Source organism: Strix aluco, chromosome 2 (assembly GCF_031877795.1).
Source record: "Strix aluco isolate bStrAlu1 chromosome 2, bStrAlu1.hap1, whole genome shotgun sequence".
In the NCBI taxonomy this organism is placed as follows: domain Eukaryota; kingdom Metazoa; phylum Chordata; class Aves; order Strigiformes; family Strigidae; genus Strix; species Strix aluco.
Window position 1 is genome coordinate 130,844,614 of NC_133932.1, and position 24,871 is coordinate 130,869,484.

The 24,871-nt window shown below is 38.5% G+C and overlaps 1 protein-coding gene across 14 annotated transcripts in view; it reads right to left on the minus strand.

The window, feature by feature from the left end:
• The window catches only part of DLG2 (discs large MAGUK scaffold protein 2), a 1,053,560-nt gene that overhangs the window by 757,587 nt on the left and 271,102 nt on the right, over window positions 1-24,871 (minus strand). The window contains exon 1 of one of the 14 annotated variants that reach the window (XM_074816354.1): window positions 21,922-22,055. The exons of the other annotated variants lie outside the window; for them this stretch is intronic. Coding sequence (XP_074672455.1) covers window positions 21,922-22,041 — 120 coding nt within the window. The 5' untranslated portion in view covers window positions 22,042-22,055. Of the gene's footprint in view, window positions 1-21,921; window positions 22,056-24,871 lie in introns of those variants that run through there. 14 annotated transcript variants of the gene reach the window in all.

Consider the following 24,871-nt stretch of genomic DNA (forward strand, 5'->3'; position numbering starts at 1 on the left):
GCAAGATATTTGTACCATGGAGATGGTATCTGACAACAATGACTTTTTCAATTATTTGTGAGAAGGTGGGTTTTCAGATGTGATGACAAAAGTCCAGTCTCTGGAATATAATCTTCTCTATCTTTCCTTAAAACATGTAGTCTTGTCACCCACAACTACTATGATAAAATCACATAGAAAAATTATATTTTATTTCTAGGATGATTTTCTCAGGAAAAAAAAAAAAAAAAAACAACAAACCAACAAGCAAACAAAAAACAAAAGAAAACAAACTCAGTAGCTTTGATTTATGAGTAGGATGCTGTCTCTCCCAACTCGACTACACATGTTGTAGTGTTTCTTCTCCAGTAACTCCAAGCCTGTGGCCGCTCAGACCCCAAAAAAACAAACCAAGACTAATTTTCCTTGAACTTTTGGATGAAAACTGTAGCCATTTAGGAACGGCTTCAAGAACAGCCCAGATGTACATGCCACCAGAGGCAGGGCACTCAGGTAGTGATGCTAGCTGGACTGTCCCTCCATGTACATCAGCCTCAGAGCCAAAGCTGTGGAGTGGTCAGTCCAGCAGGTAGATGGTGCCACCTTGACTTTTCCTCTAGTAGATTGTGGCTGTGTCTTTTCTTATTTCTTTGTTTCCTCAGTACACTACAGGACTCACCTCCAAAGCCATAACAGGTCCTGAATGTAAGTAGCCGTACTTTAGTCAAGAAAAAATTACCCTGGTGGCTTAGAACACGTGCAGCTCCTACACACAGACTCCAATAAAAAACATAGCCACTAGGGAGTCCAAATGTCTTCCACCTTTTTCTACTGAAGAGCTGTATTGGCTTTGTGTGGCAAGGTTTTGGTAGCAGTGGGCTACATGGGTAACTCCTGTGAGAAGCTGCTAAAAGCTTCCCCCATGTCCAACAGAGCCAATGCCAGCCGGCTCCAAGACGGACCCACCGCTGGCCAAGGCTGAGACCATCAGTGACTGCAGTAGCACCTCTGGGATAACACATTAAAGAAGGGGGGAAAAACTGCTGTGCAACAGGAGCCAGAGAGATGAGTGAGAATGTGTGAGAGCAACAACACTGCAGCCACCCATGTCAGTGAAGAAGGAGGGGCAGGAGGTGCTCCAGGAGCCAGAGCACAGATTCCCCTGCAGCCCGTGGTGCAGCCCATGGTGAGGCAGCTGTGCCCTGCACCCATGGAGGTCCATGGTGGAGCAGAGACCCACCTGCAGCCTGGGGAGGACCTCATGCCAGAGCAGGTGGGTGTCCGAAGGAGGCTGTGTCCCCGTGGGAAGCCCACGTTGGAGCAGGTTTGCTGGCAGGACTTGTGACCCCGTGGGGGACCCATGCTGGAGCAGCCTGTTCCTGAAGGACTGCACCCCGTGGGAGGGACCCACGCTGGAGCAGTTCAGGAAGACCTGCAGCTGTGGGAAGGACTCACATTGGAGAAGTTCATGGAGGACTGTCTGGTGTGGGAGGGACCCCACGCTGGAGCAAGGGAAGAGTGTGAGGAGGAAGGAGCAGCAGAGACAACATGTGATGAACTCACCTCAACCCCCTTTCCCCATCCCCCTGTAGCACTTGGTGGGAGGAGGTAGAGAAATCAGGAGTGAAGTTGAGCCCAGGAAGAAGGGAGGAGTGGGGCAAAAATGTTTTAAGATTTGATTTTATTTCTCATTACCCTTCATGACTCTTTAATTAATTAAATTAATCTCCCCAAATTGAGTCTGTTTTGCCTGTGATGGCAATTGATGAGTGATCTCTCTGTTCTTACCTTGACCCATGAGCCTTTCATCATATATTTTGTCTCACCTTGTCCTGCTGAGAAGTGGAATGATAGAGTGGTTTGGTGGGCACCTGGCATCCAGCCAAGGTCAAACCTTGTTCAATAGAGCTTGTTCAATACGTCTTCTTCTGTGATTATCATTCATGGGCATCTGTTCTTAGGTTTGTTCTTTAGTGAATTACTATGAAACTGGTTCTGAAGCCAAATCAAAGTTGCTAGAGTACATTATTTGTATTCACAGGTATACATGCAGATTCCAGGAAGAATTCTAAAATCTTATAATGGCCATATTAATGACAAGCAATGAGGAGCTGCAGTACTTAAGATACCTAAAGTGTTGATTCTCATTAAAGCTACAATGACCTTAGCTGAAAGATCAAGGTGATTGGAGAGTATGTTTGGTTTTTCTTTCCAGAAAGTTGAGTGTTTAAAAGTACTAAAGCATAATATTACAGCAATATTAATAAAATAGTGATTAGAATATTGACAATAGTAGTAACAATTGTAGTAGAACAGGAATCAAGTCTATTTAGAGCGTTAAAATCTCACACCCAGCCACAGCACAAATGGGAAAAAAAGACTAACCCTCAGTCAGGAATTCAATTGCCAGTTATTCCATTTCACAATCTCATTTAGGAGGACAAAGTGCCTGAAAAAGCATTAGTTACCTTTACAGAAGCTACTTTGTAGAAAGGTACGATCTCCTGTTCCTTTTTGAAGGATGTAATATGTTAAATCACTTGCAAAATGAAAAGACATGGGGATAACCATCTATTTCTTAGAAAAGACACAGAGAATAATTTGTACAAAATGAACCTGGACTTTTTTCATCAGCTTGTCTTAATAAGCAAAGTGCATTTCAGATTTCACCCATAGTATCAGCAAAACATCACAGGCAGAAGAAAAAGCGTTATATATCCTGTTACACCTCTTCCCCAGAGATATCACTGTACAAGATTCTTATTCAGCCACTATTTATGAGCTTCGTTTTTGCCACATTGGTACAAAGGATGGACTGATGATCCATCTTTCCACAGGAACATAAACAAACAAATAAAAAAAAAGTAAAGAGCACCTGCAGGCACCAATACACCATTTCACTGAAGTGTGATGCCTGAATCCAGTTTAAACACCTTAACTGTGGGAGTTCACAAACTCCTCTTACTGACAGGCAGAGTGAGAACCTTCCCATGATAGATCTTGGTTCAGAGAGGGAAACATCTTGTTTACCTTGAGATTTGATAAGAAAACTAATTAATTCAACCTACGCTTAGAGACTTGATTGAGAAGTCCAAGTTAAAAAATACCCTGCTGTTATCCATTCTCTGCTCTAGTGTAAACTGTCCTCTAGACCTGAGTGTGGCAGCTATGGTCCTAACTTAGGCTTCTTGATTTACCTGAAGATTGTCAGAAGAATCCAGGAAAGTCTAAACCCATCATGAATTATGTACTGAAAACACTTTAACAAGTTTTCAAACAGAATCAGAAATTCAATTTACAGTTCTATGCTTGTACAGAAAGTGTAGCAAGGGTAAAATGAGCTCATAATGTGAGGAAAATAATATTTTTCTTCAATATATTTGCTCCTAGCAGTCAGACTAAGCTGAATAAAAAATGTTGCCATTACTAGCATTTCTGAACTCACCCAGGCTGGGACAGTGAGCTGCCTTTTGCTCTCGAAGGACTGAAAAGTTAAATCCCAACTCTTTCAAATCTCTTTCATTGGTAATGCAGAAGGCTTTGACAGTTCAAACTGAATTTCAGATTTGAAACTGAATTTACAGAATCAAAAGTTACTATGCCTTAAATTCTAAAGCAGAGGGGGGGCGGGAAAAAGACAAAAAGAATAAAGCTGATGGAGGTGCTTTGAGCACCATTTTAGACTGAATAGTAAGATTTTTTTTACAAGTCTAGGGCAGGGAAGACGAAATCTTGATTGGTTTTAGTTTTGTTGGTTTTCTTTTTTAAATAAAATGTTAAAGTTTAAAACAATTCTGGGAGAAATATAGTGAAAAAGAACAGCAGATAGCTAAGATAGTAAGCTACAGACTGGATCAGTTTTAAGAAATACAGATAACTATGTCTTACTGCTGGCATTTCGATGCATATGTAAACTTCTCACTTAAAACAGCAGTATTACATGTAAAAGTTTTCCTTCTCTTAGGGGTCGCTATACTTCGGATGGTACTGTTCAGACAAAAAGCATTCTTTCACTTTCTTTACACTCTCTTATAAAGAAAATCAGAGCTGGAAAGGGGTTTGAAAGAAAACCAGACCTAACTGCATATCTGTTACAAGGTCTGAGTCATAGCAGCAATTAGTTGAAAGGAGTTGCCTTTCAGCCTAGCCTACAGCCACCAGTTTAAACAATAGACTATTTAAAATGTTGCTTACTTTATAAATGTAGCGTAATTACCTATTCTAAGGAAGATTCAATCTGGCATAAATACTAAGTACAGAAGTGAAATGTGTTATTATTGATGGTTATTACCATAGATTTACTTACCTACCTAAAATATCTTGTATGAACTGAGATGTAAACATTTAAAAGTAAGCTTCATAACATAATACAAACCAAAAAGTGGAGCAAATCACTGAGTCATTTTTACTTTTAAAAGGGAAGAAACTGTGGTCTTCAAAAGGTAGAAAAAAGTATTATGAAAAGTGACTGCACAAAATGGTGTCATGGGGTATTGCCATATTATTCAGTGACTCCAGAGCAGACATGCTCCATTTACAAAGAGGAAAATCACTTTCCCTGTGACTCTGTCCCTAATTCAGGCCTCTGAGGCTCAACCACATCAATAAATGTTCTGCTGTCTGTCTCAGGTCTTCAGTGCGACACCAGAGCAACCCCACCAACTTCAATTTATTCCTCTGTGATACCTCCAGGTCGCCTGTTGTTTTCAGTGGGAGTTTACTACAGGAAACAATTCTGTTGATGATGTGCTAAATGGGACAGAGGTATCTCCTTGCTCCTATTTAGCCATGTTGGCTCAGCAGGTCTAACAGGAGCAAAAAGGAGTGAAAAATTGATTTTCACCACTGAAGTGAGCAACCGTGGCTCAGAGCAACAGCTTTCTTGAGTTAGAAGGTACCATTTCCACTGAGTCAACTTTGCTTATAAATCTTTGCTGCTCCTGTTTTTTGGATTAGGAACGTGGAATTACACACACTCTCCATAACAATTAAGCATGTTTGCATGAATAACCATCATGAATAAACCTTGAAATCACACACATTTGAAACAGAAAGAACTTGAACAAATCCCCTCTGCTGGGAAGACACAGTCAGTTCTGAAAGCAGCATGTAGCTATGTTCATTTCTCTTCGGTTTGTATTACGGTCACATGTGAAATTAATTATGTGAAGCAGTATATATCTATAACTGGTGATGTAATAATTACAATCAAAATAACAAAAAATAGCATGTTACAGTAATATTCATGGTTTAAATCAGCAATTCGTTCTATCTAATAGAGCTGAAAAATAGTATGAAACAGAATTAATGAAAAGTACTGCAAATTACATACTACAGGGACTTCTGGCAATCTTCTAACAGGTATAGGCTAGGAACTGAAACCCAAGAGCATCAGGACAATAAAGCAGATTTCATTTATATTTTTGTCTTGGACCTAGGCTACTCAAAGAGCTGGAAAGCGCCTGGTGTAACTAATAGCCTTGGGCTTTGTAGCATACAACAGCCACCCAGTGCTATTGGAAATCTTTGCAGGGCTGTTGGTTGTTTTCCCACAGAGTTTACAGTTGTCTTCTACAAAGGCTTTTGCAAGGGAATCTTCTTTAAGCTGGAAAAAAAAGCCTCGAGGGGTCTGTAACATCTGTGGCATTTTTATGTGCTGTAAAGTAGATACAGACAGGATGAGGATTTTACCCAAGTAGTCACTAAAAGATGTTTTAATCCTACATTAAATTATTGTTGATGTTTGTAGAGAATTTGTTTCCTTACTTGTAAAAAAAGTGCATCTTGAATTCTCTGTGAAGAATTTATTTTAATTTCATGAACATTTCTTCATAAAATTATAATGACCTAGGATTCAGACTTGAGGAACAATTGGCATTTTTCCCATTGAGTAAAAACTAAGTTCTTATTGCTAGAGGTTTCCAACCTTATTTCTACTGGAGCTTATCTACCAAATGGGTTAGCAGAGAGAGATTTTTATCTCTCTTCACAGACAATTACTATCAACATTTTCTAGAGCTGATCTGTATAGTTCATTATTCACCACAATAGTTTAAGGTTTTGCATTCCATCCAGGTTATTTCTTCTTCCAGACAACTAATGAACATTTTCTGATACCGTAATTTCTTGCAGTAAGTACATTAATGCATTTTCATATCCCATCTCAACCATCTGCATGGATGAATCCTGCCTCCAAATAAAACTCTCCAACTGAAAAGGCTCACAGCTGTTGTCTGCATTCACCACTTGGGTTTCATTTTTACATTGCATATTTTTTCTGGTTAGCTACCATTTGAAAGGTGTTTTTGCTGATAAAAGGTGATAGAAGATGTCCTGGGATTAGATCACTACAGAAAAAAAGAAATAATTACTGCTGGGCTATGTAAGGATACAGACCTTGATGACAGAACAAGGTCTGGGAAAGGTAATGTAAGACCTACAAACACATGTAATTCCCTCTAAGAAAGATTTCTGTTTACTCTAATTCTCAACATTGTTTGACTGATCCTGACATTCTTTTCTGTTGATAGAAATACTACATAAATTACAGCTACCATCATCTATATTAATTTAAGAACAAAGGCAATTCATCTGAAGACTGAAAGGATCAGTACAGTCCTAGTTCTCTTCCTTGGAAAGACATTTTCTGAATGTAGAAGATTAAGTCAAAGTAACCCTAGTGATTTCATGAGAAAGCAGAAAATGAGTTGAAACACAAGCAAAGGTATTATGGCTCCCAGTTCAACATTCTGGTCTTCTGACGTATATGTGGATGAGTGTGCCAAAGAGTTTTAAAAGCTTGCACTGACATGCAACATTTTTGAAAACCTCTGGAAGATTTATGGGGGTGGAAGAGATAAAATTTTTAATATTTTCTTATATGGATGTAAAATCATTTAATACCCAAACCTGTTATTTTTGGGGAGCAGGTTTTTGCACTGTTGTGTTTTAAATACTTTCAATTTTCTGTTTCCACCATGAATGTTTTCTAGCCACTTTTAAATAAATGTTTTGAGGAGGTCTTTTTTGCCTTAAGTCCTTACAGGGAACTGTGTGATGAAAGAAATTGGATTTGTTTTGTTTTGTTTTTTTTTCTCCTCCACATTCCTAAATTTTTTGATGTTGACTTTTAATGTCTTCTGCATAATTTGTTTATTTATTTTATCATATTCTAAATGTGGTGTGACCTCTGTAACAAGTGGTTAAACCAGTACTGGACAGAGTAACCAAGCCTTGGGGACATCAGGAAAAAGCAAGTTTACTCAAGTAACTGAAGCTCAACTACTAAGTCAGAACCTATTTTTTTACTGTTCTCATAGGTAGTGTGAGAGAAGCATGGTTCACTGAAACCTCAGAAAGAAAAGTTCCACATGGAGAAAAAGTTAGTAATGCAGATCTTGTGTCTTCCTTACATTTAAGTTTCCAGAATAACTCACAATAGAAAACCAAGTGTGAAAATATGTACTAAAATCATGTGTAAAGTACTGGTCTACCTTCAGACCAGTATGCTGCTATCTCACAATATAATCCCTCTTGAAAACGTCTATGAAAACAAGCATTGCACAATAGCCTGAGAAAAATCTGACTGTCAGCAACAGCAAGGAAACATAAAGTGATTTCTAAAGATCACTCAGATTGTAACCATTCAGATGATCATCACATGCAGGACTGTTTTTCCTAAGGCAAATTCCACTTCTTTTCCAGCTAGAAACATACCTTTGTGGGGCTGTCTTTATTTTAACGTTAGTTCTTCAGAGGCATCCAGTCAATATTCAGTGCAACTTCAGCCTGCCTGTACTCTGAAGTCATGTACATTGCCACTTACATTTAATTAATGTTCTTTTGTATTCCTACTGAAACCGTATTTTACCTACATAGTTAGGAATGTATTTTCAACCAGTTGTGGTTATGGTAGATAAGTAAATCGCAGAAGCACTCTGCCAGAAACTTGAACAGGAGGAGCAGAAAGATAAGTTTAGGTCAAATGTACCAGAGGTTGTACCAGAGGTTATAAATTCCCTCAGAGAAATGGAGTCCAGAGAGACACTGTTCCTTGACTCCAAACCTTAATTTCATAACGCCTTTCTTGAGGGATTAAATTTCAGAACTGCATTTATAATTTTTTTTTTCTAATTACTATTGTAACACGAAACACAAAACTGTCATGAATCATCTTATTCATTGACTGTGTCTGGCACAGAAGAGTACCAGCTGCTTCAGAAGAAGGGGCAAGAAATCTGAACAATAGAATAACTTATCTAGTTTGTATTTTTGAGCCCATATTTTGAAATTATATGTCAGTTTTCCATTTTTTTTCTCTTTTTTATGTCCTTCCAAACTCTCAGCATCCATGGTATTTTGTCACTGGGTTCCAGTGATGCATCATTGCTTTCAATAACGTCTTCTTTCATCAGGCTTAAGAGTGTTGTCTTTCAGCCTCACTGAATGCCCCTTTGGTGGAATGTGTAGGAAAACTTTGAGACAGAAAGAAAATTTATCTTTACAATGTTTAGCACAAAATGGCCTCTTAATTTATGTATTTTCTAAAGGAAACAGCCTCAAACTTTACATTCTCTCATCCTGAAAGCCTTTGTGCCTCTATTCACTAGTGACCTTCAGACAAATAAAAGCTGATGAATTTTCAGATAGGTACAGTATTTTTGTTCTTGCTCTAGGCTGATAACATCTCAGACCCAACAAGTAATTACAGAAAGGGGGAAAAACAAAAAAAAAAAACAAAACAAACAAACAAACAAAAAAACCCAAAACATTCTTCTGTTTATTTTTAATTTAACCAGGAATTGGTATTACCTGGTAAAGAAAGTGAGGAGACCAAAGTAATTTTTTTCCCTTGAAGAAGGAATTAAGCAGGGCAAAATAGTCCTCCCTGATGAACAAGAAGAATTGATCAGCAATGCAGCTCAGTTATTTGAGGGGAAAAATTTCTGAATAGGTAAAATTCAATGAAAACCTCTGGACAGTGGTTTCCAGTTGGTGAGATATTTTATTAAAAGAGGTTCAGACAGGGATTGAGTTGGAAAGGGAAAGAGAAGACAGTGGCGCAACTACCTGAAATGATAAGGAAGGAACAGTTGTCCTGGAGCCAGACTGGAAGGGAAGGATGGGGATGAGGTACAGTGAGGACACCACTATAGTGGTGGAAAATCACTCTGCAGTGTGTGTAGAACCAAAATCAGGCCCTATTATTATCTTGGTCTTTCTGCTACCATTTTCTTCAATGCAAAATGTGTTAATGTAGCATTGAGACAGCATTGTTTTGATATTGCATTGCCTTAAACTCATTATATAAAGGCAAACTCTCAGAGGTTACAGCAGTCAGTTTCTGAAAGCCACAGAAAGGAAAAGAAGGAAAAAAACATTGGAAGAGGCTCTGGAAGATTTGAAACAGTAAGGCTAGCAATTTTTTTGAGCTGTGTCCCAAGGTACCCACTGAAAGATGTGCACTGCAAGAGAAACAGACTGTATTTCAATAAGAAAATATCACGAGGAATCAGAGATGCAGGAACTGTGTTGAAAAGTAGGGCTCCATAGATAAGCTTGATGCAAAGCCAGGAATTAGCATCCGAATGTCAGCAGTAAAGAGATTGTACATGTGTGAAGAAGAGACAGAGCCATGGCAGATGCCATATAGGCATAATAAAACTGAAATGAGTAAGACCAGAATAAACCAGGGAAACCCAGAAGTGACTCATTGCTGTTTACAGTTAGCAAGGAGAGACAAGAGGCACTTCTGTCGGGGATTTTGGGCAGCTTAAGGGTGTTAAGGGGGTATTCTGTTAAGTCAACTGCAAGATCAGTGCCAAGGGGCTTTGTCCACTGAGAGTTAAGAAGTCTGTGTAGTCACTCATTTAGAAAAATTATTGCAGTTACTTTCTCTTTTTTTCTCCTCCCAACACAAAATTTTTTACTGGTTGAACACTGCCTTAATCCGTGTAACACTCCGGGCTTTCCCTTTGCAGCCCCTCATGTGCAATGTTGTAGTCAGCTTCTCCCCTTGACACATCTCACCTGCGTACCCCCAGTTACTGTGGTAGTACCTCTAGCACTTGTTTTCCAGCATTTGATTTGATTTTCCTTCCACTCACCCTTTGTCACTCCTTAGACCCTAAATTTTGGTTTATAACCCTGTGCTAGGGATAAAACAGAGCTTAGCAGGTAATACCAGTAAAAAGCAGTCTTTGAGACAGCCATTAAGTATTTCCCCATAAGGTACGTGCACAAAGCTTATTAGCTCTGCAATGTCTCTGACTGATTGTCAAGTGCTCCAGTCAGCTCTGTTAGCATAACAGGTAAGAAAAAACAGTGGGGGAAACTGAGAAAGGCCAGACAAAAATATCAAATTACTTTGGAAAAGGTATTCAGGGAACACCTGATGAACTGGAGAGGACACCCAGAAGGGATTGTTTATCTAGGGACATGCCCACCACTTCTCTTCCTGGATAACCATTGGGGAAACTTTTCATTTTCTCCCTTCTCTCATTTCTTTTTCTCCTTTCCATTAGAGCTGATGTATGCCACCAACTATAGACCACAAAAATATCTTTTTGCATCTTTGTTTCATCATCCTGTGTGAAACACTATCCTGATGGGGACAATCCATCCAATCATGATTTATTAGCCTGTCAAGACATCTTTAAAACATTTTTATGTATTAAATGTATGAATTCCCCTAAGACCAGAACACAGCAAACGTTCTCCCTTAGCTTAATAATGTTAAAAACAATTACATAACAAGCTACAGGTTACAATTAAATTTGAGCTCATCTTTAGGTTGAGAAGTATTCCATTTTCTGTGTGAAAAAGAGTGAAAAAAGATTCACTTAACTGTCAAAACTTTTGTGAAATTTGATCTGTTTAAAAGAGCATGTCAACATTTAAATCCAGCTGGGGGGAAAATCTCAGGATCAAGTCACCTGTTTCGGTCAGATGGCTAATGGTAATTAGATCTTCACAAATCCCCTGATAACCAGCTCCTAACAACTTTTGAAAAGTTGGTAATTATCTTAAACAGTCCCTGACACTTAAATTGCTTGCTAATTTTACCATGTATTACAGAGACATGGCAAATTTACAGTGGATGTACTATACAAATATTTGTTAATTAATCCTCACAAAATATCCCCCTAAAATGGATTAGTGACTCTATTACTTCTATTGACATTTTCTGGTGAATCTGTAGCAGCAGTTCAGGTCTTCCAGAGTCACACCTACACTTCTAGGCCCATGTTCAATCTTTCTTGCATTTCTAGCCAAGTCTACCCCTGAGATGATCCCATAGTTTTGGGTCGCTTTCGAGGCTGACGATACAGCTAGCTGTTCAGCTGGACAACTGTGGGTGTCTAATTTAGGTTGAGCTGCACTAGTTTCTCAGTTACCTAGATTTACTAGCTGATAGGGACCAAGCTCAGATGAAGACCCTCTGCCTTAAAGACACATAAAATACTCAATGTATGTGCTCTGTCTCTTTTTTTTTGATGCCTTTGCAGCACCTGCCTACACTGTGAAATCTGCACAGCTCTCAGAAAAGAACCAGACCCAAGTGTGCAGTCTTTAATTTGTTCTCAGATAATTTTAAAGCAACTAAAATAAAATATAACAATTGAACATCATTGAAATAATGGGCTGATCTACCAGCTGGGCAAGAGGGAAACACGCTGCAAACAGCTCAGTTCAATTACTCACTGCTTATTTTTTGTATATTAATTAAGTAATTTAGAAGCAAGAACCAAGACAAAAACAAAGGAAAACAAATCAGATGATCTCATAGTCCCACAAGCTCTTGCTTTTGCCTCATCTCCAGGGCATCTTGGCTGACCCTTCACAACAGCTTGCTCTTCCTCCCCACATTCTTATGTCTTCCTTCTGTTACATGAAAAATGAAAGGAGAGAAAAAGCTGCCTGACCAGCATTAAAAATCCCATCTTTGCTGCTTTGAAGGATGGGATTAATTTGACCAGATGGAAATGGCTATAAGAGAGAGACCTACATCTCAGCTAGTCACCTAAGCTCTCTTTCATAAATGGAGAACCTGGCACTTTCAGGACAAAATTAATCTCCATGTAGATATTTAAACTAGGTCATATGAATCATGCCTTAGAAGAGACAATTCCTCTCTACTGACACTAAAGGGAGCCTGAAATCACTAGATATAGTTTATATCAGTTATGTCTGAAGTTAAGTGAGCTGAATGCCACCTGAGTTCTTTCTGTTGTTTTCTTGCTTTACAGGCACAATGCCTTATATTTACTTTCCAGTCACACATGTGGCTAGAAACCAGCATGTGGTCTTCATGTCCCCATTTTTAAGAACTCAAGCACTACAAGAGATGTATGAATGTATCACGTGATTCACTACAAAAGCAGGTTTTCATAAGAAATTAATAACATCTGAAAAACACACAGGAAGAAGAGTGTATGAAAGTATTGATCAGCACTCCAACACCTTCTCAGCAAGAATTAAGGTTCTTGACTTCATGGGTCATCTAGTGGAAATGAAACCATCTTTCCAAGTCTTAACATTTCCCTAGTTCCCCTAAAAGAACTATGTAGTATGGTTTAATTTCTAATAAAATATTTCGTATAATGTCTAGTCACTGAGCTGCCAGCCTTTATGACAGCCATGATAATCTAAGGATATAAGTGAGACCAAAGAGCACTGTGTACCCAGAAGCTCATGTGTTGTTTTTCAACCACTGGAGATGGACCTATAAAAGAAACCATCTTCTTCCACACAATTCACTCACTTTTCCCACTGTAACTGGGAGATCTCTACTTTGCAAGAAGATCAACCCTTCAAGAGTTCCTGACTTTCACTTAGTGCTCAGCTAGAAATACATTTCTAAATGGGGACTTAAACAAGGACTGGGTTTAAAAAGATTCATTCCTAGCAATTTCTACTGTGATAGTTATGGCTAGTTTTTCAAAAGCACTTAGCATAGAGTTGCTGATAAAATATATATTAATTTCTGAAGGAGAGAAATACACATAGTGCCAGGTTAATGGAAAACAGATCCTGTCAAGCTAACTAACATGTTATCTCTTTTCAGATGTGATTACAAATTTGGCTGACAGTGGTAATAGTATTGATATAATATACTTCTGTAGATTTGACACGGTGCTGCATGACATTTTATTAAAAACAGAATCAAGATGGCACACATTAAATGGATTAAAAAGTGTCTAACTGACAGGATTCAGAATGTAATTACAAATTGGATAGTTGATCAGCTGTGTGCAGTGGGATCCTCAGGGGCTAGTCCTGGCCTTGTGCTTTTCAACTGTTGATCAATCTGGGAGAAAACTCACTTATTACTGACAGACTTAGCAGTGACAGAAAAAAGTTAGTGTGGTAAATGGTGCAGAAAACAGGTCACTGATACAGATCAATGTATTTTTTAACACAGACAGCAATAAAGTCCTAACTCTGGGAATAAAGAAAGCAACTCTTCCTTATGGGCACTTTCTGGAGAGGTCTGCTGTTAAGCAGATGTCAATCCCACTAGATATGGGGTGGAATGTGAACTCCCAGTAGAGCAACATGGCTAAAGGAGCCAGTGTAACCTGGGACATACAAACGGTGTCTTTAGTGGCAGCCAAGACGTTTATTACTTCTGCACAGCGCTGCAACTGCTCTGAGGCTGCGTGCAGCTGTGGCATGCACAGATCAAGAGGCCTGCTGTGAAATTGGAGAGAGCACAAAGACAAGTCATGAGAGGGATGAGAGCTCTGGCAATCATCATTTGCAGTAAAAGATGCCAGAAGCTCAGTTTATTTACTCAGTCAAAGAGATGATTAGGTGGTGTCTTCGTCGTAGCCTAGAGCTGCTCATGGGGGGAACAACCCTTTGCAGTGGACTCCTTAGTCCAACGGATTAAGATCTAGCAAAAAAATGAAAGTGACCCAAAAGCTGGAAGCTGAAACTAGACTAATTCAGACTAGAAATATGGCACATACCTCCAACAGACTAATTAATCCCTGGAATAATACATTTGTAAAGGTTGTGAGAGGTCTCCCTCATCAGAAATTATTCAACAGAAACAGAATGTTTTTCTAAAAGGTACAGCAGGTGTCAAGAGATGTACTCTTCCTCCAACAATTCATGGTAGTTTTACAGTTTGTGCTGACAGACTAGATTAATTATGATTGTTCTAACTTGAAAATTTGGCCACTTATTTTTGTTTGCAAATGAAAAACTGTAGTTTTGAAAACAAATCTGGAGCAGACTGAAAATCCTGTCCAAAATATCTGCAAATATGTGTGAAGTATCTACGATATTTTTCTTTATCTGTCCTCCAACTTGTATGAATATGCTTTTCTGAGTTTTAGTTCTCCAGTCAATCCTCCTTTTCTAAGGTTTTAATGATCATCTGTGCTATCAAAGGCAGGCAAGCCTTTCCAATTACGTCTCTGCAGAGATTCCCATTTGAAATTTTAGAGGTTTACCTCTTCGGTGAAAGTGAGACTAAAAAAAAATGCTTGTTCCCAGGTTTCTTTGATTTGTTTTTATGAGATTCAGATTTTGTTTTACTTGTCTCCAGAAGAAGTCTGGAAGCTACTCAGTTATCAGGAGAATTTATACTACTTCAAACACACATACAAAGGGAAAAATCAGCCACCTTCTCATCCTCTGAGAAAACAGTGATGGCTATGCTTTTAATAATAGTTTCATTCTGTAACTTCTGTATTAGTCATTAATCTGTAGCTATCACTCATTATTTTGGCATGGGGACACAGGTAGAATGCAGACTTCCTGAATGCATTCCAGAGTTCATTTCTTTGGTTTGTGTCCACAACTGAAAGAATATCAATTCCTCTTTTGGAATCTTCTTTTGCATCTTTACTTCCAAAAGACACTTTCCTTGTCTCCCACTGTCTATAAGTATATCATGGAAGGAAAGGGGTGGGGGCACCCGCCTCCAAAAACAGGTACAAGCACTTCATACATTCATGCCAAAACATGGGAGCCTGGATATGAACAAAACATGTCAGCATGTCCAAAATATATATACAATCAGTAATAGCAGCATTAAGAGATGACACACCTGTGAAGGCTAGCCCTGGAAAATGCAACACTCCAGTCAAACACAGACACAGAATATCTTTATCCAATTTAGTGTGAACAAATGGGACAGGAGAAAGAGATGAAGTTAGAAGTGAATGTAGGTAGAATCTATCTAACCAATTGTGGCAAGCTATTATCAACTCCATCCATCACTGATTAATGGTCTTCTGCACTTCTCCCCATCTGGGTGATGGGATTCAGAGTTTCCCAAGGAGAAAAGAAAAAAAAAAAAAAAACAAACCAACTTACTTCTGCCTGGGTCCACTGCACATTCCTCAATATTTTGTAGGCAGCATTGCTGTCAGCATTGTTGATCTAATTTCTCTGCAAACTCATAAAAATCACACAAACACTGGCATCTTAAGTGCATAGGGCAAGCCTATCAGCAGTGATTTAACAGTAGAGCATTTAACTTTTCATCATTTTTATGTAAACATAAAATTGTCACATATAGAGATGATATTATGTTCTAGTTACTTGCACATATTAAAAACCCAACAAACTTAAATACTTTTACAACCCTAGATCTTTTCAGTTCTCCTCTAACAAAAAGACCAATTATATATCTCTAATAAGAATAGCTCATCAGATAAGCTCTAATGAGCCCACATTAAAATGGGAGACACAAAATGGAATTGAGATATTTTTCTTGGTGCTAGTATCTATCCAGAAATTTCTGAATGAAGAAAATAGTGCCTAGCTTCTGTATCTTCCAACCACTATTTTTGTGACTAACTCTTCTAACTTTAGATAAGTACCCCTTATCCCCATAGCATCATATTCATATTTGCTTAGTGTTCATAAAGACTTCTTAGCAGTGGATTTAATTTCTTGTACTGTGCTTGTCATTTTAGCATCTCTGTACATATTCACACATTTATAAAGGCCTTTAAGGGCATATTATGCTGGTCTATGGGTTAAATATAGTCCCAGTCTTATTATATCTAGAAAATCAGAGCTGCTACTGTGTTATTAATCTATCCTAATTATCGCTTTCATTCATAACTTGTTATGGTCATGTATTGTAAATCAGCACTTGCAGCTGGGAGGAGTGGTAAAGTATGTACTTAGGTATTTTAAATGCTTGCAAATCTGGCCAAGTTTGTTTTCAGAAGTGGAAAAATCAATCTTCAGGATTCAAATAAGGTACTTATTCAGACAGAACTACTATTTGAACTGTATGACACTGGATTCAGATCTCCTGTTTACCAGAACTCTTATTAACATCACTGGTGTTACTGCAAAAACTGGGCCATAACTAAGAACTTTAACTTGCAGTGAAGCATAAGAGTGGGCAGTAGCAATATATTTTAGTAACAGGTACAGCAAGCTACCAAAAGAAAGAAATGCTGTGGTATTACTACTGTTGTAATTTTGAGAGTCCAAAAGATCACTAACCCCTTTTTGCAATGAGTTATCTCTTCCCTAAAATTCCATCTTTATTTAACGAAAGGATGACAGCAACACGAACAGCTCAGCTGTTTTTAGCTCTCAAGGCTATATCCTGCAGTTGTTAAACAAATCCCTTATAAAGTTCAAGGTCTTGCTTATTTTATAGCCTAGGCAAACATTTTATAAACAGATGACGAGATATATTACAGAAATGCAGCTAGATATTCACAAGCTACATAATATTATCCTATTCCTTGTCCCCAAACCTCTCAGGGTGGAAATTCCACACCAAATTGTTTGCTTTCTAGCACTAACCTACATTTTGCCTTGGTGTCCTACAGTAGTAGAGGAACCATACTTTGATCTGCCACTTGTATTGTAGTCATGACTATGCAGTTATGAGTAAAGTAAGTCACCGTCACACATAATGAGAACTACAAAAAGGAGTAAACTCAAATGAAAATTACTTCTGAGTTTATTCTTAATTACATTAAAAAGTGAGTAACTGATCTTCCCTGCTTACTCCTTTTAAAATATCATAGCCATTCATGTGACTTCTGAACTGTTCCTCACTTAATACAGAGGTGCTAGAGGATGGTGCATGATAGAACATTTAAAGAAGGAAAATATGCATAGGAAACAAAGGACTATGTCTGGAAGTCTGTGAAAGCTGGGAGTCCAAATCCTTTTAACTTCATCCCCCATTTGCAAAGAATACCATTAGATTACAGCAGAACACGTTTTGGCAATACAGGTCCAAGTCTGAAAGATTCATAAGCTCTTTTCCTTTGGAAGACCAGAACAGTTCTTGGTACAGGTGGTGAAATCTGCGATATACACAACTTAATTATGCAGCTATATCATAATTATATACTGGGAGAGGGTAAGAGTTACAGCTGTGTGTAAAAATGTAGACAGAAGTCAGCAGCTCAGTTGGCATTTGTGACATTTTGGAAATGAAATATTTTGCTATTTGTTACTACTATTCTTCTACCTTTATTGCTTAATCTGCAATTTATATTGCAATTGGTAACTGCTAGGTTGCAATAATGATTCATAATTTTGAAATGCAGGTGGGACAAGTGGATGAACAGAGAAAGCTAAAGTGATGAAAGGATGCTAGCTCCCAGCACCCTCCATGGGCCCTGGCCATACTCCACTGCAACTCCAACAGGTCCTCTGCATCATCCAGGGAGACCTTAGAGCGGCCTTCCAGTACTTAAAGGGAGACTACAGGAAAGATGGGGAGGGACTCTTTATCAGGGAGTGTAGTGATGAGGGGTAACAGTTTTACACTGAACGATGGTAGATTTAGATTAGATATAAGGAAGAAATTCTTCCCTGTGCGGGTGGTGAGACACTGGCACAGGTTGCCCAGAGAAGGTGTGGCTGCCCCCTCCCTGGAAGTGTTCAAGGCCAGGTTGGACGGGGCTTTGAGCAACCTGGGCTAGTGGAAGGTGTCCCTGCCCATGGCAGGGGCGTTGGAACTAGACGGCTTTGAAGGTCTCTTCCAACCCAAACTGTTCTATGATTCTATGACCTGAGATCCTCAAAAAGTGACAATGCATAGGTCAAAATTTCAGCCATAAATCTCTTCATGGCTACTGTTTGACACAGGCTAGCATAATATTTTAGCTGAAGCACAGGAGACACAAGGGATCACATGTAAAAAACTATCACCACCATGGTGACCCAAAGTTTGCAGTCAGAACAAAAAAAGGCTCTTAACCCAGTGTTCAGGTAGGAGCTCAGTTCTGTGAGGTGCCAAGTGTACCCATTAACATGAAGACAGCCTTAAACTCCTGCTGAAGTAACTCTGAACCTCCTGGAAAGCCTCTGGCACTTCAAAGGGTATGGATCTGAATTCATAACAAAAAACCCCTGATCTTTACATGAAGCTCTGATGACCCCAAAGCCAGTGCTGACTTCTGCTGAAAATGAGGTGTTTCAAGGTGAGAGAGCCCAGCACTCACATCACGTCCCATTCTAACATACAAATGAAAGACATCAGCTGCTACCGAAATTCCCTGAAGCACCAGCTGTGCTTCCAGTAAGACCCTCAAACCATCAGCCAGAAATAGCATCCCAGATCCACAGTAAAATCTGTCAGAACTACACATAGAGTTCATCAAGGCAAGGGGAAGGCAAAACTCCTACAAACTTTTAAGAAAAGTAAGATCACAGTCCATAAAAGTTTTTCAAGCTTAACTCAAGCTATGGAACCTAAATATTTGCAATGTTTCCCATAGTTTTACAAGAAATATTGCTAATACTGAGGGAATTTAAAATACTGCCTAAGCCAAGAACAGAAAGTTTTTAATGGCAACCTCTAAAAATCTCTTGCATATAAATACAGAAAGTTTTTTCAATACACAGTGGACACAATTAAAACTACAAACATTTGACACTGGGCAGCCCCCTGCCATAGTTAGCCTGTGCTCCTGAGACTTACTCATGCTGAAAATATAACAATATATTTAACTACTGCATATAGTAGGAGTTCACTTTTTCAGGCACACTGCACATCTTCACAAGACACTGCTTTTAGATTGGAGGCACGGCTTTTGGATTTTAATTCCCTGACTTCTGTGCTCATTTATGATATCTTCCACTGAGGTACAAAATTGTACATACATGAGAGAGCAAGGAAGAGATCAGTCAAAAATGTAGAATTTTAATAATGCTCTATCTAGTAAACAGGCAATAGTAAGCAATAGTTATATTTTCTTTGTATTTTTTTAATTCCAGCTGAATTTCATTTTTAAAATGTAGGTCCAGAGAAACTCTGACAGAGAAAGATATTTTCTCATAACTTCTCAGACATCTTTCTGACTTTTTTAACCACTGACTTTGTTTCTGCTCAGGCACGAAGAAATAATTATTCACATAGGCAGGTATGTGTTCATGGTCAGTACTATTCTTTAGTCAGCTGTAAAAACAGGCTTTGATTAAGAATGCATGCGGTAGACCTCTTTTTTTATAAGTCTGCATATGCCAACGAAGTTCATATGGGCAGTTTCAGATAGACTGGCAATCAAGAAGTGAGAGTCCTACCTTGAACTTGAAAAATCTGCTTTCTCTAAAGCCATAAACTGCAGCTGCCATCAGAAACAGACCCAATTGCATTTCTTTTTCATGTTCCAGGGCAAGCAAATCTATTTCCTGTTACAGCCTGTACTTATAGTTTAATTCTATCTTATGACTTAAAGACTAAAATATTTGAGAACCACTAAGATTTTTCCACCCATTTAAAAGGGGGAAAATACAAAACACAAAACAGATGTTTTATAATGCATTTCATTTATTTTGGCCACCCATAAAGCTGTGGCTTATGTTAGTGCCAACCAAGTTAAAAGCACAGAGTTCTGCAAAAATACTATGTAATATATTTTAGAATGATCAGGCATGGGGAGCACCAGTCAATAATCTCCTATTTATTAAGTAATTTTCAAAGTCAGAAAAAGAACAGGAATTACTGAAGATGCAAGTGGTGCTGCCATACTTGGGCCGTTCCTGGGGGAATTTACAAAGTCTGTGCAGCTTTTTAATGTTATTGTAGCCCAATGGATAGCTTGGAAAGTAGATGATCAAAGTATACATTGAAAGTGGGTGAGTTTGATGAAATTAGAACAACTGAAGATAACATCCTCAAACAATATCACATAAATAACAGATACTGTATATCAAACAATTATTCCAGAGACACTTAACAGTTGAAGAAGTTCCAACAAATTAAAACTCTTATCCAAACAATCGTCAGACTTGGGCTAGTACAAACCTTTCACTTTTTTTCTGTGTTTATGAATGGAAACAAAGACATTTCAAAAGTTAAACCCATGAGACTCCTAACAGTTGCTGTGGTACTTACTGATAAGGTATCTCATGGAAATTACAGTAAAAACAGTCATATTGAAATCTCCCCTGTACCTATTCTTATTTAGACTGAGAAATCACAACAGACCCACTTTAACAGAACATCTTCAGCACAGTACTGCAGGCTGGGGGACAAAATAAGAAATAAAGAATGGTTGGTCTCAAAACATTTCTTTATTGACAATTTACTGCATAGAACACAGGGCATATAATGTGGATATAATTTACTAACCTGCCAAAAACATTATAGGGAATGCATAAGGAAAGGACAATGGATGTATTTTAGGAAGACAGAACAGCATTAAAAGTTTTAACTTGTATTTTTTGGCTTGTTATCCACATATTCAAGAAAATATATTTTTCACCTTCTTCCTCAGAAGTGGCACAGAAAGTGAATTGAAAAAGTTAATTAGAAAGTAATAAAATGTAAAAGCTTGGGAATTCAGTACAGCAATCAGCAGTACAGACTTTGACCACATACATAGGAGCAGACTCTTAGAATGCGAGCTTTTAATGCAAAATACTTTTTTAATCAAATGGCCAAAAAATATTTTGACCTAATAAATAAATATGAAGTTCATTATTATCATCAAACCAAATTCAAATACAGAAAACTCAATTTAATTCAGAGGCATGCTTAAAGCAGTTAGAAAGCAAAATATCCTTTACAATTATTTCTCCAGGTAAAACTATTCTATGATTATCCAGCATTTGACAGTGCTTTCCTTCCCAGACAGACACGCTCATGTGAACTTGAAAAAGCCAGAATGCCAGAAGTACCTCCCCAATATGTTGACTAAGGACTGTAATTCATTTAAATTATGCAACTGGATTCCCACAGCTGGCCCACAGCTTGGCTTAGAGCTCAGTTCAATGCCAATGATCCTGTCTGCTAATATTGTCCTACTTGCAGAGAAGGTAATATATCCAGCAACTTACAATGAAGTTCTGACTCTAATTAACAGAGCAAGCAAATGTTGACATGAGTGACAAACACTGGTTAATAGTTACTGTGAGACCAGTGCTGTCAGCTGGCATTTTTCTGTAGCATTTTGCAGTAATAATCCCTTGTTTATTTCTTAGGACATTGCTTATAATTTGTTTGTATGTATTTTGTTTCAAGTTAGAAACAAATCAGCACAAAAAAACAACCCAGGTAACAGCAGCAAGACCCCCGGTTTTCAGACAAGTAATCAAGGCAAGAAAGCATGCAAGCAGCATCACTTGGAGGATGCATGGGGGACTAGAGTATAGGAATTCTTATCCTATATAAAGCTATGCAGCCTTGCACAAACAGCCTTTGGCATCTTGTTTCCGGCCTACCTGGACAGTAGCAAAACATGTTTATCAGACCATACAAGCCCAGAACCTGAACTGCAAGCAGTTAAAAACTGAAGGTCGCTAAGCTGCAAAATTAAAACATGCTTCTATGCTTTAGCTACACAGACAACGATAAAACAAAGCCTCCACAACCACCTGTAATAATATGCCTGTTCAGCTAGCAATTCCAAAGTACTCAGCAACACAAGGTAGACATTTTCTGCAGCTGGTTTTACATGTACATTCCTGCCAAATTGTTGTCTTGTCTCCTCTTACCTTCACATTAGTCCGGAGTGCACAGTAACATGCAAAAAACATTGCAGTAAACAAGGAGCATATGGACCAGTATTCAGCGTCTCTGCTCTGCACAAACGGTACACACACGATCCCGAGCATGTGCTACTAAGGAGCATCCGTTCCCTCTGTCAGTTTGAAAATGCATTGATCTCTGTTTTTCTGACTACAAAAAGACATGTCTTGAAGGCACTGAGTGAAAGCTACATATCTCTTCATCGACTATATATAGAAATATGCCCAGTAATTTCAATTAGCAGAGAATTCAGCATCTGAAACTTGGACCTCAGTTGCTTTTCCTTCCAGCATTTTAAATTCAGGGGGAAAAAGGAGGGGGAACTCACTCAGAGGGGAAAGGTGAGGAATTAAAATGTAAGCAGCGAGTTACTTATATTTCCCCCTGGCTTTGATGTTTTTCTTTTCAATATTTTACAAACGTTATACACGGAAAAATGAAGGAAGGTTTCTCTCCCAATTCTCAAATTTACTGTAGATTCTGCACTGTTTCTGTCTGCTCTTGTTAAAGATGCAGCATCCCTTTTAACAAAGACAACGTCATCAATCATGACAGATTCAACATGTTCTACTTACAAATACAGTCTCTGATTAAGGACAATGGCTGGCTGGCTTATTAACGTTTCCTCAAATGCAAGTTCAGTCCCCTGTGCTAATCTATTTTTAAATAAAAAGTCCCACCTACTCCTTCACTCTCATTTAATAAAAATGCAGCGGACCAGCTCTAAAGATCCTGAATTGTATTGTGCTCCTAGCTCAGACACTGGACAGCATATTCAAACTGTTTTCTTGCTTGCTGGGATTAGAAACACAGAGAAAAATTAAAATGAAAGAAGAAAAATCCTGGAGAAGGCTGTGCTCTCACATTTGTAACTACATATTCTGAATTCAAAATGCTCAAATATCTTCCAGAAGGAAGGAACTCAGAACCTAGCCAGAAGGCAAAAGCTTTAATTCACAAGCACAAAAATAAGATCAAACCACTTCTTGCACTCCTGTCAACCACTGGGATGCTACAAATTAACTGATTGTTTACTAGACTGCAGGGACACAAAGTCAAAGACTCAACTCTGTTTACAGCACCGGGAACCACCGATATTCCTACTGAATTATGAACCAGTCTTCAGGAATAAAACCAGAAAAGAGCCTCTTTTTTTTTTTTTTCACTGCAGCAGATATTGTGGGAGGCAAAGAGTGGAAAAGGCTTTACTACCTCCTTCTCTATCAGCACAGAGCAATTTGTGTAGGATAAGCATAACTTAATAGAAATATCTGCAGTGACTTTTAGGATTCCTTTAAATAATGCTTTACATAAACCCCCTTCGAAATCTGCAGAAATACTGAAGTCCTACCAAAGTCAGTGGGTATCTTTCTGTGGGCAATGAGGTGAAGAAGCTTAAACAGAAGGACGTGCATTTAAAGAAGAAAAAAGGGGGGAGGGGAAAAGACGGCAGGGTTTTTTCCAACATCTTCCTAAAGACAAGCTCTCAGAAACTGTCGTCAACTCCAAGTGAACAGCTATTTTTAGCCTGTCATTGTTTGTGCCTTTTTTTAGGAATGAAAAAGGCAGTCGTGTTTAAAGCTAGATATTGCTCTACAATGTATCCTAAGACAGCTACTTAATTTGATGCCCAGCTCCATCTGTCATACAAATTAAGCAATTAGAAATCACAACCTTCTTTGGCACAAGCAATGACTTCCAGAACAGAAGAGATGAACCATGTTCTTAAATTTAATTCTGTAGTTTTTATTAGTAATGAAACCAGGGTCTAGACACCATAGTTCATAAAACTGGAATATCCCAAAGTTACGATAGTTCAGACTTTGGCTGCAGCAATATCCATCAGTACGCTAAAACATAGTAACATGTTGCTCAGCAAAAGCATGGGAGAATTAATTGATGTATTTTTCCGACACTCTTCAAGTGAATAGAAAGGGAAAGGAATCATGGTTTATTTTGCAGTACAGTACATTAACAATTAAATTAAGCATCTTAGTCATTGAAAAAATATCACAGATCTTGGGGAATTCTGATCCACTGGAGAAATGCAATTCAAAAAGCAAAGATGAATAGATGCACAGTCTGAAACAGCAAGGCAAGGCTCAGGCAAGCATGTAGCTGCATATGAAAATCAAATTCAAACCTCCTTTCTGTCAAAGGAATTACACAAGGTTTCAGTCAGCAAAGTCTTTGAAACAACTTTCTTCTTCACAGTCCTAAAAAGTTAATGGTTTTGGGTATAGGCAAACAACCCAACATGGGGAAATAGGAATCTCACAACGGGAAAGCAGGGCTGCAACACTATACTATTCCCAAGCTATCAGCTGTATAAAAAACTTCAGACTCATTTAGGAAAACAAGAAGTAATGCAGTCCCAAAGTCTTCACTCAGAAAAACCTCCCATGACTCCTGAGTGTCTAGGAGGAAAAGTTATCCAGGAAATTACAGACCCTGACCCTCATAACACTGTAAGAGTGAAAAGGGAAGATTCCCATCCATGTGGCAGAAGCCTCCTATAACAACAGAGGGGCGTTTGAGAATTTGCTGGAAAATTGAAACCTCTGTACCAGCCAACAAGGTATTGCTTTGATAGCAGACCAGCCTAACACATTTAGCAGGGGCTACTTCAGGTAATCTACACAAGCAGATCCCTGCAGGGCTTGTTCACCCCTGCCAAAACATTTCTTACTGCAGCAGTCTAATTGTTAAAGGTGGCATTCTCATCAAGGACATACAGTATTTTATTATGACTAACAGCTACTCAAAAGCATCACATATTGGTGATATTTACTGCCGTTGACATAGAGTTGATAACAATGAGTGAGGAAAAAGCCTTGTCCAAGTCTGCCAGACATGCCAAAAATAGCAGAACATTTCAAGTGTTCAGGGACTCTTTAAACAGGAGACCACAGGGAA